At 55.8% G+C, this 11,677-nt stretch overlaps 1 protein-coding gene across 1 annotated transcript in view; it reads right to left on the bottom strand.

Moving 5' to 3' along the window:
- Nucleotides 1-552: 552 nt before the first annotated feature.
- Nucleotides 553-11,677, bottom strand: part of NSMCE1 (NSE1 homolog, SMC5-SMC6 complex component) — a 43,919-nt gene continuing 32,794 nt past the window's right edge. Inside the window, exons 3-8 of the mRNA XM_003261576.4 lie at nucleotides 10,607-10,728; nucleotides 9,622-9,699; nucleotides 8,435-8,581; nucleotides 2,278-2,394; nucleotides 1,282-1,402; nucleotides 553-794 (exon numbers count right to left, since the gene is read on the bottom strand). Coding sequence (XP_003261624.1) covers nucleotides 715-794; nucleotides 1,282-1,402; nucleotides 2,278-2,394; nucleotides 8,435-8,581; nucleotides 9,622-9,699; nucleotides 10,607-10,728 — 665 coding nt within the window. The 3' untranslated portion in view covers nucleotides 553-714. The remainder of the gene's footprint in view (nucleotides 795-1,281; nucleotides 1,403-2,277; nucleotides 2,395-8,434; nucleotides 8,582-9,621; nucleotides 9,700-10,606; nucleotides 10,729-11,677) is intronic.

Below are 11,677 nucleotides of genomic sequence, written 5' to 3'. Positions count from 1 at the left end.
CGCGGAGGCAGAGTGTGGGCCGGGGCTGGCGCTCAGCCTAAGGCAGCAGTGGCAGGGCTGGAAGGCTATTGGCAGCTGGGCTGGACAGGATCTGGTGACAGTGGGATGCAGGAGGGTCAGGGAGAGGAAGCATTGAGGCTGACTCCTGGTCCCAGCTGGGGCAGCTGGATGGCAGGGCTGCTGGGCACCCACAGGGAGCAGAGGGTCCAGGGAGGGAGAGCACATGTCCCACCCAAACGCCCAGCCTCAGCCCATTCAGGCCAGTGGCACCTTGGGCCAGGGGAGAGTCCAGACTGGGGAGCTGGGGAGGCCAAGGCTCACACATTCAGGTTCAAGCCAGCCCAGTCCTGCTGGGACAGCTAGCCACAGCTGGGACTGGAGGCAAGGCTGCCCTGGGCAAGGACAGTGAGCTGTCCTGAGCCGTTGCTGGGGGCTCTTGCTGGCTTCACCTGCTGGAGCCCAAACCCAGGGGGTCTGAGTGACGACCGAACTCCAGGAAAGGCAAGGCCACGACACAGAGCCTCACACACGGGCTCGAGAACACAGACGGGCTGCAGCAACTTCCCAGGACGGTTTATTCCAAAGCTGTGGACAGTGGACATTAAGACGAAAGAGGTGACTCTCATGGAACCTGAAACATGGACGCCTCTCTTCAAGAAGGGCTGCGATGATCAGGCCACTCAAGGCAGCCAGCCCTTCAGCAGGGCACGATGGCTAATGCTGCCTGGACCGCAGGGACTTTTTGTTCGATTTCGAGATACCAGACTCCCTCTCCTTCTCAGGGTCGAAGACTTCTGTAGACAGAAAAGGCAGGAAAGACACAGTGAATGAAGGGGCTGGCAGCACAGGGGCACCAGCTCAAGCCAGCAGCTACATCTCCTGTGCCAAGGACTGTCCTAGGTCTACACCATCCTTCACTGCTAACCCTCCCCAGCCCATGAGGAAGGCAGAGTTAGCCCCAATTCAGAGGAATAAACTGAGGGAGCTGTGGACATGGCTTTCACGTGCCCCTCCTGAGAGGGCTGCCAGAGAGAGAGCCTTGTCTAGACAAAATGCTCATACACGTTGGAATTTCTGCTGGGTTCTAGAAAGTCCTCTGGCACGGTGCACGTAGCTCAGCCTTTACTTCCTGCAGTGGTGGGTTCTAGAATTCAAGCTGCTAACGCAGACCCCCACACACCCTGGAGCCCTTCAGGGCCCTGTCTCCAAGGGCTTCCCCAGCGCCAGGCCCTGCATCCTGCTGGCCCAGCCCCTCCCATGAGCACCTCAGGGCCCACGCACCTGGGATCTCATGGGGCCAGTAGTCGTTGCAGTGGGGGCAGTGCGGTTCAGCATTCGACTGGAAGTACTTGGCCACGCAGGGTAAGTGCATCCTGATCCCACAGGTTTCGCAGCTTTGACCCTGAAACAGGAAAGGCCAATGACGGCGGAGCTGGTGCACACCTCCGTGTTCTGCAAACCTCTGGGGGAGCCACAAGGAAAATGGGCAGCAGGCGGCATCGTGTTATCTTCCGGGCCCCAGATTAATACTGAAAATAATCCCAAACGCCTTAGTGCACTGGAGTCTTTTGTTCGCTTGCTTGTTTGTTGCAGTGGGTTTTACTAAACAATCCTGAACACATGAACGCAGTGACAGAAGCCGAGGGCTCCCAAACTCCTGCACTCAGATCCTGCAGGTGGCATGTGGACAGCCACAGCTTTTCAGAAGCTTATTTGCCAATGTGGATCAAAAGCTTTCAAAACAAAAAGTGCACTTTGTCCCAGAAACTCCGCCCAAGGAAATAATCACCAGGTGCCCAAGAATACACGTGTATGAGGCCCATGAGAGCAATTGCAATTACAAACAGCTACAGCTGCAAAACGACAGAAACAGAAAGACACATCAATGTCCACGCTGGTTCAGTGGTTGCAAAGCCCTGCAAACCGGCGTAAGACCACTCCGGAAAGCAGCAATCGACAGAGACACTCACTACAAAACTGCCAAGATAATGTAGATTGCACAGAACACTCAGCCTTCCTGAGAAAAATAAAGTAAGCGAGGGCCCTTGGACCCCAACAGGAGAACCAGGGAGGAGGGAGGCAGTGCGTCCCTGCGGGGCACAGCAGGGAGGAGTCCTCTGACACGTCCTGGGAGATGGCCTCCGCCAGCTCTTGTGGGAGGATGCGCCGGCAGTGCGGGAGGGCTGGGCCCAGAGCCAGGATTCCGGGAAGTACCTGTGTAGAGCCCTGGGAGCCGAGGGCCCAGCGATGAGCTCCGGTGCCCTGCCCCACGGGTACCTGGATGAGGAGGCTGTGACAGATATTGCAGATCTTCACCGCGTCGGGGTACGTCTCCCGGATGTATTGCTCCATCTCCAGGATGGCCCGGCCGTGCAGGGTGAACTCCCCTTCCTTCTGCAGGGACACACGGGAGGTGGCCACCCTCAGCCAGGCCCTCTCCCCATTCAGCACCTCTCTTCCCTCTGTGATCCCACAGCCCAGTGCTCAGGAAGACACAATGGTCTAGGCAGCTTTTCACCAACCCCAGCCAATGGGCATCCGCCACATCCCCTGGCAGAGCCTCAGCAAGGGAAACTGAGGCAAAGACCCAAAAGACATGGAGGCGTTGGTCCCTGATACCCGCCTTTTCTCAACATCTGCTGTGCCTTCAGACGTGACTACTCTGTCTGCACAGCAGCCCTGAGGGAGGCAGTCACAGCCCTCCTGCAGATGAGGACGCTGAGGCCCACAAGGGGGTCAGTCTCCCCAGGGCGCAAACCCAAGCACCCACTGCTGCCATCAGCCACCCATCCCACTCCCGAAAAGCAGCATCCCTGGTGCCTCCCAGCACTTCTGCCTCCAACTGCAGTAGGGACCCTCAGAGATCACTTCCGGCCACATCACTTTACAGATGGAGCTGGAGAGGGCAGACACGCCCCATCACACTGTGGGCAGTGGAGCCTCCAACGGAAGCCAGGCCTCCTGGTTCCCATGCCAGGGTGCGGTCCACCCATCATGCATCCTGAAACCCCTGGGAGAGCCTGGAAGCACATGAACAATGCAGCGCCCCAGGCCAACCCTACTGCCAGGTCGCAGGAGAGAGGCAGCACTGAGGGAGACCCAAGGGAGGCAAATGACACGGGACCCAGGACACAGACCCATGCAGTCTGATTCGTTTCTCCACAGTCAGCTCATGCATCGGATATGAACCACACTAGGAGATGACGTCACTGATGCCTGCGAGTCACCCGAGTGCTCAACTGCCTTTTCTGTTATTTTCTAATTTTTACAAGCCAGAGCTGTCACTCCCAATTCTTTTTTTCTTTTTTTGAGACAGAGTTTTGCTCTTGTTGCCCAGGGTGGAATGCAATGGCACGATCGTGGCTCATGCAACTTCTGCGTCCCAGGTTCAAGCAATTCTCCTGCCTCAGCCTCCCAAGTAGCTGGGATTACAGCCACCACGCCTGGTTAATTTTGTATTTTTAGTAGAGATGGGGTTTCGCCATGTTAGCCAGGCTGGTCTTGAACTCCTGACCTCAGGTGATCCGCCCACCTCGGCCTTCCAAAGTGCTGGGATTGCAGGCATAAGCCACCGCACCCGGCACACTCCCGTTTCTGACAGGTAGAGCCCCCCACCCCATTCCCGCCTCCATCCTCACAGTGCAGTGTGGAGGGGGTGTGCTTGCGTAACCTGGGCTTGCAGTGCGATCACTCTGGAACACCAGTAGAGGGGCTGGGTGAGCACAGGAAGGAAGGCAGGGCAGAAGTGTGGGGATGGGGCAGGGACAGCTGCTGCGGGAGCAGTGGAGGGAGGCCAGGGCACCAGGCGCTTGTGCCCTGCACCGCAGCTGTTGCTGGTGCACAGGGGCTTTGTGTCATCCAAGTGCTGTGGGCAATGGGAGGATGTGACCAGCCCCCAGGCTGGTCCTGTGGTTGTTACCTTCCCCAAAGCCCCCAAATCCATCATGGCACCCCACCTCTCCGGCCCCCACCCTCTTCCACCCTCCCCTCCAGATCCATCACGGCATCCCACCTCTCCGGCCCCCACCCTCTTCCACCCTCCCCTCCAGATCCATCACGGCACCCCACCTCTCCGACCCCCACCCTCTTTCACCCTCCCCTCCAGATCCATCACGGCACCCCACCTCCCTGGCCCCCACCCTCTTCCACCCTCCCCTCCAGATCCATCACGGCACCCCACCTCCCTGGCCCCCACCCTCTTCCACCCTCCCCTCCAGATCCATCACAGCACCCCACCTCTCCAGCCCCCACCCTCTTCCACCCTCCCTTCCAGATCCATCATGGCACCCCACATCCCCGACCACTGCCCTCTTCCACCCTCCCCTCCAGATCCATCATGGCAACCCACCTCCCTGGCCTCCACCCTCTTCCACCCTCCCCTGCTCCTGCTGCTCTCTGAGCCCACTCTCCTCCAGCAATGCGCTCACTATAAAACAAGCCTGACCCTGTCACTCCCACCTCACCCCCACCCCAGGACTTCCCACCACCCTTAGGTCCAAGAGCCAAGCCCCGAATGCACATATCTCCCGGGCTGCCCTCGTCTGCTCGCCTCAGCAATCTTTGTGCTCAGACTGCCCTGGCCTTAGCTTCTTGAGCGCACCCGCTGGCCACAGGGCCACTGCCGGGCTGATGATCCTCCCACCCCAGGCTCCAGGCAACTCCCATACAGCCTTCAGCTCAAGTGTCACTTCCTCAGCAGCTGAGGGCCAGTTCCTCTGGGACAGCTGTCATAAAGCCATGTTTCCTTTCCATCTGTACCTGGACTGCAGTGAGATGACCATCTCACTGATCTTGGGCTCCCCTTCCAGACCATAGCCCCATGGGAGTGGCCACCAGCTCTGGTTTTGCTCAGTCCTGTGTCCACAGCACCTGCTGTGGGGCCCAGCACTTGGCAGGCCCGTGACAAACGCCCACGGGAAGATGAAGTAGACCTTGCACTGATCCCAAAGCAATGCCTGACACTGAGCAAGTTCAAGCTCAGACTGAGGCAGGAGCTGCATTTATTTTTTATTTACTCATTTGTTTTTGAGACAGAGTTTCGCTCTTGGTGCCCAGGCTAGATCATGCAATGGCACGATCTCAGCTCACTGCAACCTCCGCCTCCAGGGTTCAAGCAATTCTTCTGCCTCAGCCTCCCAAGTAGCTGGGATTACAGGTGCCCACCACCACACCCAGCTAATTTTTTTATATTTTTAGTAGAGACAGGGTTTCATCATGTCGGCCAGGCTGGTCTCAAACTCCTGACTTCAAGTGATCTACCCGCCTTGGCCTCCCAAAGTGCTGGAATTATAGGTTTGAGCCACTGCACCCAGCCAAGCTGCATTTACTGAACACCTACTATGTGCCTGAAACTGCACCCAAGGCTCGCCATTCATGACCCACTCAGTCCTCTGTGGGCCCGTCAGGGGAGGGGCAGGAGGGGTGCCCTAGCCCTCAAAGAAGACGACAGCCCAGGTGATCTCCCAGGCACCTCGCCACACTTGGAAGTCAGGACCTCATGTAGGGAGCAGTCCTGGGGTGTATGGAGGTGCGCCCATCAGCAGACGCCCAGCTTCCATGAGCCACGCTTGCTCTCAGAGGCCTCCCTGCTGACCCCAACCACCTACCACCCCTAGGCCTTCTCCTGGACCGGCAGCTGCCTCAGCACCTCCATGCGAGGCCAGTCTCACACAGGACCGGCTGTCCAGGAGTGATGTGTCCTTGGGGTGATATGCCCACCTGGAAGGGCCTTGTCAGTGGGCCCCTGGCTATTTCTGTGGGAAGCCCTATGTCTGAGAGGCCAAGGATCAGACGCTGACGTGTGGTCTCTCTGATCGAGGTACTGCCCCAGGAAGACCTGTCCTGGGTAAGTAAGCACCCGCCCCAGTTCTCAGCGGTTCCTCCAGAGTGCCGCAGACCTCAGGGCAACCCTTACCAGGCTATGTAGGTCAGAGAGCACTGGACCCTCACAGAAAACACCTGGAGCTGGCAGTGTCCCCATCCTGCAGATGAGGAAACAGTCTCCGCAACAAGAAGCTGCTCGCCACAGGCGGCGGAGGAACCTGGAGGAGTCTCACCACACAGCCCCTGCCACATTAGCTTTGTTCCTTCGTCCTCCTGAGGGCCCCAGCAGACCAGGCAGTCAACAAGAAGCCTCTCTAGGGCGACAGCCCAGGGCCAGTGCTGAGGGCCCCCTGCTACATCTGCAGCCCTCCTGCAGGCAGCTCCCCGATCCTCTGTCCACCCTCCCTTGAGCTCAGAGGCGCCCTGCAGAAGGTGGTGCCAGCACTGCCACCGAACTGAGAAAGGCACACAGTACAAGCGCCTGCAGCCATAGCTCACCCCCCCAGACTCCAGGGCGGGGTCTCTCCTATCCACCACCGCCCTCTCCAGACACCAAGGGCAGACAAAAGGGCAAGTCAAACCATAAAGTTGGGGGCACGCCCTGCAAGCGATGCAAAATGGTGGCGGCGTGTGCTAGGCACGGTGCTCTTGGGTGCAAAGCAGGGTGCAAAGTGTTGTCAACTGGGATGCTGGGGCACTCGGCTCTAGGGTCTGGGATAACAGGTGACTTCGGTGGGTTTCCTTATGCATCTCGACATGTTCTAATCCTGTAATGAGCGGGTATTTCCTGTAACATTTTTTGTAAGTTTTAAACTCTGTTCCTCTGCAACCTCATCCACCTGTCCAGTCATCCATTCAGCAAGCATATATTGAGCACCTGAGGTGCCAGGCACTACATTCTGCAATGGGGACCAGCCATGAAGAGGTCATAACCCCCACCCTTAAAAAACTTGGCCTGTGGCCGGGCACGGTGGCTCACGCCTGTAATCCCAGCACTTTGGGAGACTGAGGCAGGCGGATCACCTGAGGTCAGGAGTTCGAGAAGAGCCTGGTCAACATGGAGAAACCCCGTCTCTACTAAAAATAGAAAAATTAGCCGGGCGTGGTGGCGCATGCTTGTGATCCCAGCCACTTGGGAGGCTGAGGCAGGAGAATCGCTTGAACCCGGGAGGTTGAGGTTGCGGTGAGCCAAGATTGCACCATTGCACTCCAGCCTGGGCAACAAGAGCAAAACTCCGTCTTAAAAAAAAACAAAAACAAAAAAAACTTGGCCTGAAGAGGGGCTGCACCACAAGTGAGAATGGTCAGTTGTAACCTGAGTAGCCCTAGAACATTCCCTAGTGCCAAATACAGCCCAGAGGGCAAGAACAACTGTGACAAAGCCACTGATGGGAGCTGCAGTCCCCAAACCGGGGCCTGAACTCGGCCCTGCCACTCTCAGGGTGTCCGATGTCATCCAGACCCCTGAGCTGTCAGCTAAAAACTAAGCTATGGAGCCACTGCAGGGCAGCAGGCAGTCTCCGAGACATGACATATGGGAACGTGCCTAACAGATCCTGCACTCACCAGGAGCTCCCAGCCCTGCCCTCATCCCGTGACCTCTCCACCCTTTCTTCCCATCATGTACCCCAGGAACTGAGTTCGGGTCAGGTTCCTGGGACAGGCCCACCCTAAATAGAAATCAGTAACTCAGAACACAAACTTCCCCAACCCAGACGCGAACCTTCCTGAAAAGGAAGCGGAGAATCGCTGCAGCCACAAGCAACAGCCTCTGGCCACGAGTCCGACCACCAAGTGAGGAAGCGGGGACCCGGCGTGAGCGCGTCCTCAACACACACGGACACGAGCACCTGGGAGGCACAGCTGTGGTCAACTCGGCAAACACTGAGCTGTTGAAAACAGGGGTGCCTTTTGTGGAAAAAGAACTGAAACATTTGTTCTCCGTTCAGCAGGACTAGACGTGGGGGTGGGGGCAACATCTAGAAACTGGAGCTGCAGTGGGGCCTGTCCCAGATGTCACAGCTCCTTTCCTGAAGCAGGTCTGTGCCTCTTCTAAGCACTGGCCCTGAGGAACTCACTGCTGACAAAAACAACAGTGGTAACGTCGCCAATTCCTCTGCCGCCTCCCCCGCGAGCCAGCCAGCCCAGCACCGAGCACATTACTGTGAGGTCCCATTCCTGCTCCTGACACACCCAGCCCCAAAGGGGAAACCATGACTCCCCTCTTACAGGGAACATGAGGTCACCTGGCTCAGGGTTCAGACCTGGGTTAGATGTTAGAGCCACATTCTCAGCCACGGAACTGCCCTGCCTTGCAGTCTGTGGGCTAGAGGCTTGATCCTGGGGCCCAAATCCCTGGGTGCAGCTCCTGGCTCTGCCATTCTGGCTGTGGCATCCTGAACACATCATCTGGGTGAATGGGGAGTGGGAGGCAGGAGGAGTGAGGCCCAAGTCCTCCCCACGGGGTCACTGCTGGAATGCATGAAAGCAGATAAGGGATCCGAGAAGGCCGGGCTCCACAGACATCAGTTGGCTACAAGTACGATTTTGGAGAAAAAACTGTTATTCACTTGAAAAAGTGAACCAGGCTGGGAAAACCATGAGACAGTACCTCAATCAGCCACTTGTTTTGGACAAACTTCTGCAGCACCTGCTCCGCTTCCTTCTTCCTCATCTTCTTGCCTTTAAGTTGATCAACCAGGTTCAAAATGTTTGTGGAAGATGCAAAGCCAGTTTCTGAGTCAATAATCAGTTCCAGCTGGAAGAAAGAGCCGGTATCATGCTCATCTATTAAAATGGCAAAAATAACTTTTAAATGCTAATACCAAGTCTGGCAGGGGTGCAGTAAAACCACTCAGATCACAGGCAGAACTGTACACTAGCATGGTATTCTGGGAAAACAGTTTAATATGCATCAAGAGCCAGGACTGTGCTCAGTTCTTTTGACTCAGGGGTCACTTCTATAACATCCTCCCAAATAAATCATCTTAATGTCCCCAAATCAAAAAGGGTCGCCTTGCCTCACGGCTGGCCTCGGAGGCAGTGAGAGAGAGACACCGCAGGCAGGAACCGCTGGGGAAGACAGGTTCCTGCACACGCAGGTGTGTGCTCAGCTCAGCACCTGCTCCTCAACCTTGGTGGCTAATAATCCCCAGAAGAAGATCTAAAAGGAATGATTCCAATGCCTGGTTCTCAGAGATTTGGATTCAACAGATCGCGAGTGCGGCTGAAATGTCTGAATCATGTTTCACCTCTGCAGTTATTATCATTGCATCTAGGCCTGAGAACCACCGTTAGCCATGTGTTTGACCAGAGGGCTGAGCAAATAGCTCTGAAGCCTAGTAGAGCAGTGCCTCTCAAATGTGCATGTGCAAATGATTCAGTGGGCATCTGGCAAAAATGCAGATTCGGACTCAGCAGTCTAGAGCGGGGACTGGGACCGGGCCTTTCTAACAAGCTCCCAGGTGATGCTGCTGCTGCTGCCTTTCCCAGATGGCACTTGGAGCAGCCAGGCAGGAACGCCTGTTACTACCAGTGAAGCCCTGCTCTTGCCCATCCAGTTGGGGCTCACACCTGGCCCAGCACCTCCTTCCTAGGCAGCCATGGGGACCCCCTGGCAGCTGTGAGTTCCAGATGGGTAGACAGTAACATCTCCCTGCAAAGCCTTTTCTCAGACAGCAATGGTGGCCCATGTCCCCCCAGTGATCCTTGAAGACTGCAGTTGCCACTTCTAACGACAGAGACAGAACTTTCCCATAAGAAGTCCAGCCAATGGGCGATGGGGATTACTCTACTTACAGCCTTTCTAAACAAATCCAGTTCATTCTCTGCAAAATCTGTAGCCATTTTGGAAATTGAAGTTGTAGCAAGATTCACCTAAGAAATAAGTCAGCACGACAGTCAGGCTGTGCTCTTCGCGTGTTGGTTAACATGTTGCTGGCTCTCCCTCCCTCCCCTCCTCCATCTCTGGCCAGTCACTGAGCTCCTGTATCCAGGCACTGCGGGCCACAGGGATGGATCTGTAACCAGGCGTATATTACAGACTTTATTCTTTAGCTCAGTCAACATGCTGGACCCTCACAAATTTCAGAACTCCAAAGGGTGTGCAGTATTTTCCAAACTCAGATAAATTTGGGAGCTTTGTCTGCATGTTAATGGAGCTTCAAATGCAAAAAAAGCACTGAGAAGTCCCATAGCAAGGAAATCTGCTTTGCCATGTCTGACCAGCATTTCCACAGTTCTTTGACTGTGTAATGTTTTTTTCCAGGGAATTGAGTTTGGGAAACCCTGGACTAGAGTGCCCGTTTCTGAGTGTGAGCCTGGCTGGGAGCAGCCAGATGTCCTGACTAGCCGAGGTATCTCCTAGCCAGGGATGGGGCATGTCGGCTTCCCACTCCTGTATTTCACCCTGGCTGTATTTCACTCCTGGCTCTGCCATTCTGGCTGTGGCATCCTGAACACATCATGTGGGTGAATGGGGAGTCGGCGGCAGGAGAGGTGAGGACCAAGTCCCTACCTGTGAGAGTAAATCTGAAAACCACTGAAGGCCCCACATGGGTTGCAATCCTTGACACTCCTACATACTGTTTCTTTTCATAGCTCCTGTGTCTTATTCTAAATAAAAAACCATTTTCTCCCTTTATTCCTAATATTCTATACATTTGGAGTGACTTCTTTGCAAAGAACTGTCCAAAAGAGAAATTAAACCAAAGCAAACACAGGCTGCCTGGGCCCTGTTCCAGCTCCTCAAAAATGCCACTAGAGGGCTCTGCCGGGCACTCACCAAGGCATAAATGGGTCTCCCATCATCTTCCGTGACTCCTCTCTTTATCTCAATATACAAGGACTCCAAGACACTGTTAATGTTGTTGATGAAGTCCTCCAACTTATCTACAGTGGCATTGCCTGGAAATAAACAGACCAAAAAAAGGGGGGGTGAGTGGGGGCCTCATCAAAAAAACGTAGCTTGCTTGAATCATTCCATCCCATCTCAACACGGGACAGCAACCCCAGACACGGGCGGAGGCTGCAGCCTCTTGGGTGAACGCCAATGCCGCGTGGCTTCTTTCTTCCTGGAGTACTTGGAAGACAAACAGACAACAGATGGAGGGCGTTGTGAGGCAGGAGGGCCAGGGAGATGCTATCTGCAACCACGGAGGCTGCCGCGGGCTTCCTGTCTTTGCTCGCTGCCTCCTGATGAGAGTCCCGATCAGCACCTTCAGCGCATCACTCAATGATGTGCTCAGAGCCTGCATGAGCTCCCACTGCACACACATCCCATCCCATCTCAGCCCTTCTACCTCGTCCCCAGTGCCCCGCGAGAGGCCTCTGTCCCTGTACGTCCCCACATGTCTTAGGTGGAGCTTTATTCCTTTCTCTTTTTATTCAATGTCCGGTTATCCTCACTTACATGCCAGGCTTGTGCTGGGTCCTGGGCTGGAACAGTAAGAATAACAACAAACAGGGTGAGAAGGGTGGCTTGCAGCAAGCCCTCAGCATGGAAAGGCCCTGTCCTGGGCACCTTTTGTCATCATGAATCCACCCTCTAGCAGCTCTCTGGGCACAGGGGAAGAGGCTGAGACGCAGAGAGGTGAACTGACTCGTCCAGAGTTGCACCACAAGGCCGGGGCTTTGACCTCTCTGTCACCCACCTCCCCTGGCCCTGCCAGCAGGATGCTCACAGCCCAGGGGCCACCATCCAGGTCTATCAGTCTGAGGAGGGGGCACCCACAGTATTGCCGGAGGCTCAGCTGAGGAGGATACAGAGGCTGTGGTGAGAACGGGGGCCTGTGGCCGGGGACAGCAGGGCCTTTCTCCTGCGGCACCAGGAAGCCTCTGAGTACTGGAAGCAGTG

This window comes from Nomascus leucogenys, chromosome 2, assembly GCF_006542625.1.
Source record: "Nomascus leucogenys isolate Asia chromosome 2, Asia_NLE_v1, whole genome shotgun sequence".
NCBI lineage: Eukaryota > Metazoa > Chordata > Mammalia > Primates > Hylobatidae > Nomascus > Nomascus leucogenys.
This window is presented reverse-complemented; position numbering and strand designations above follow the sequence as displayed.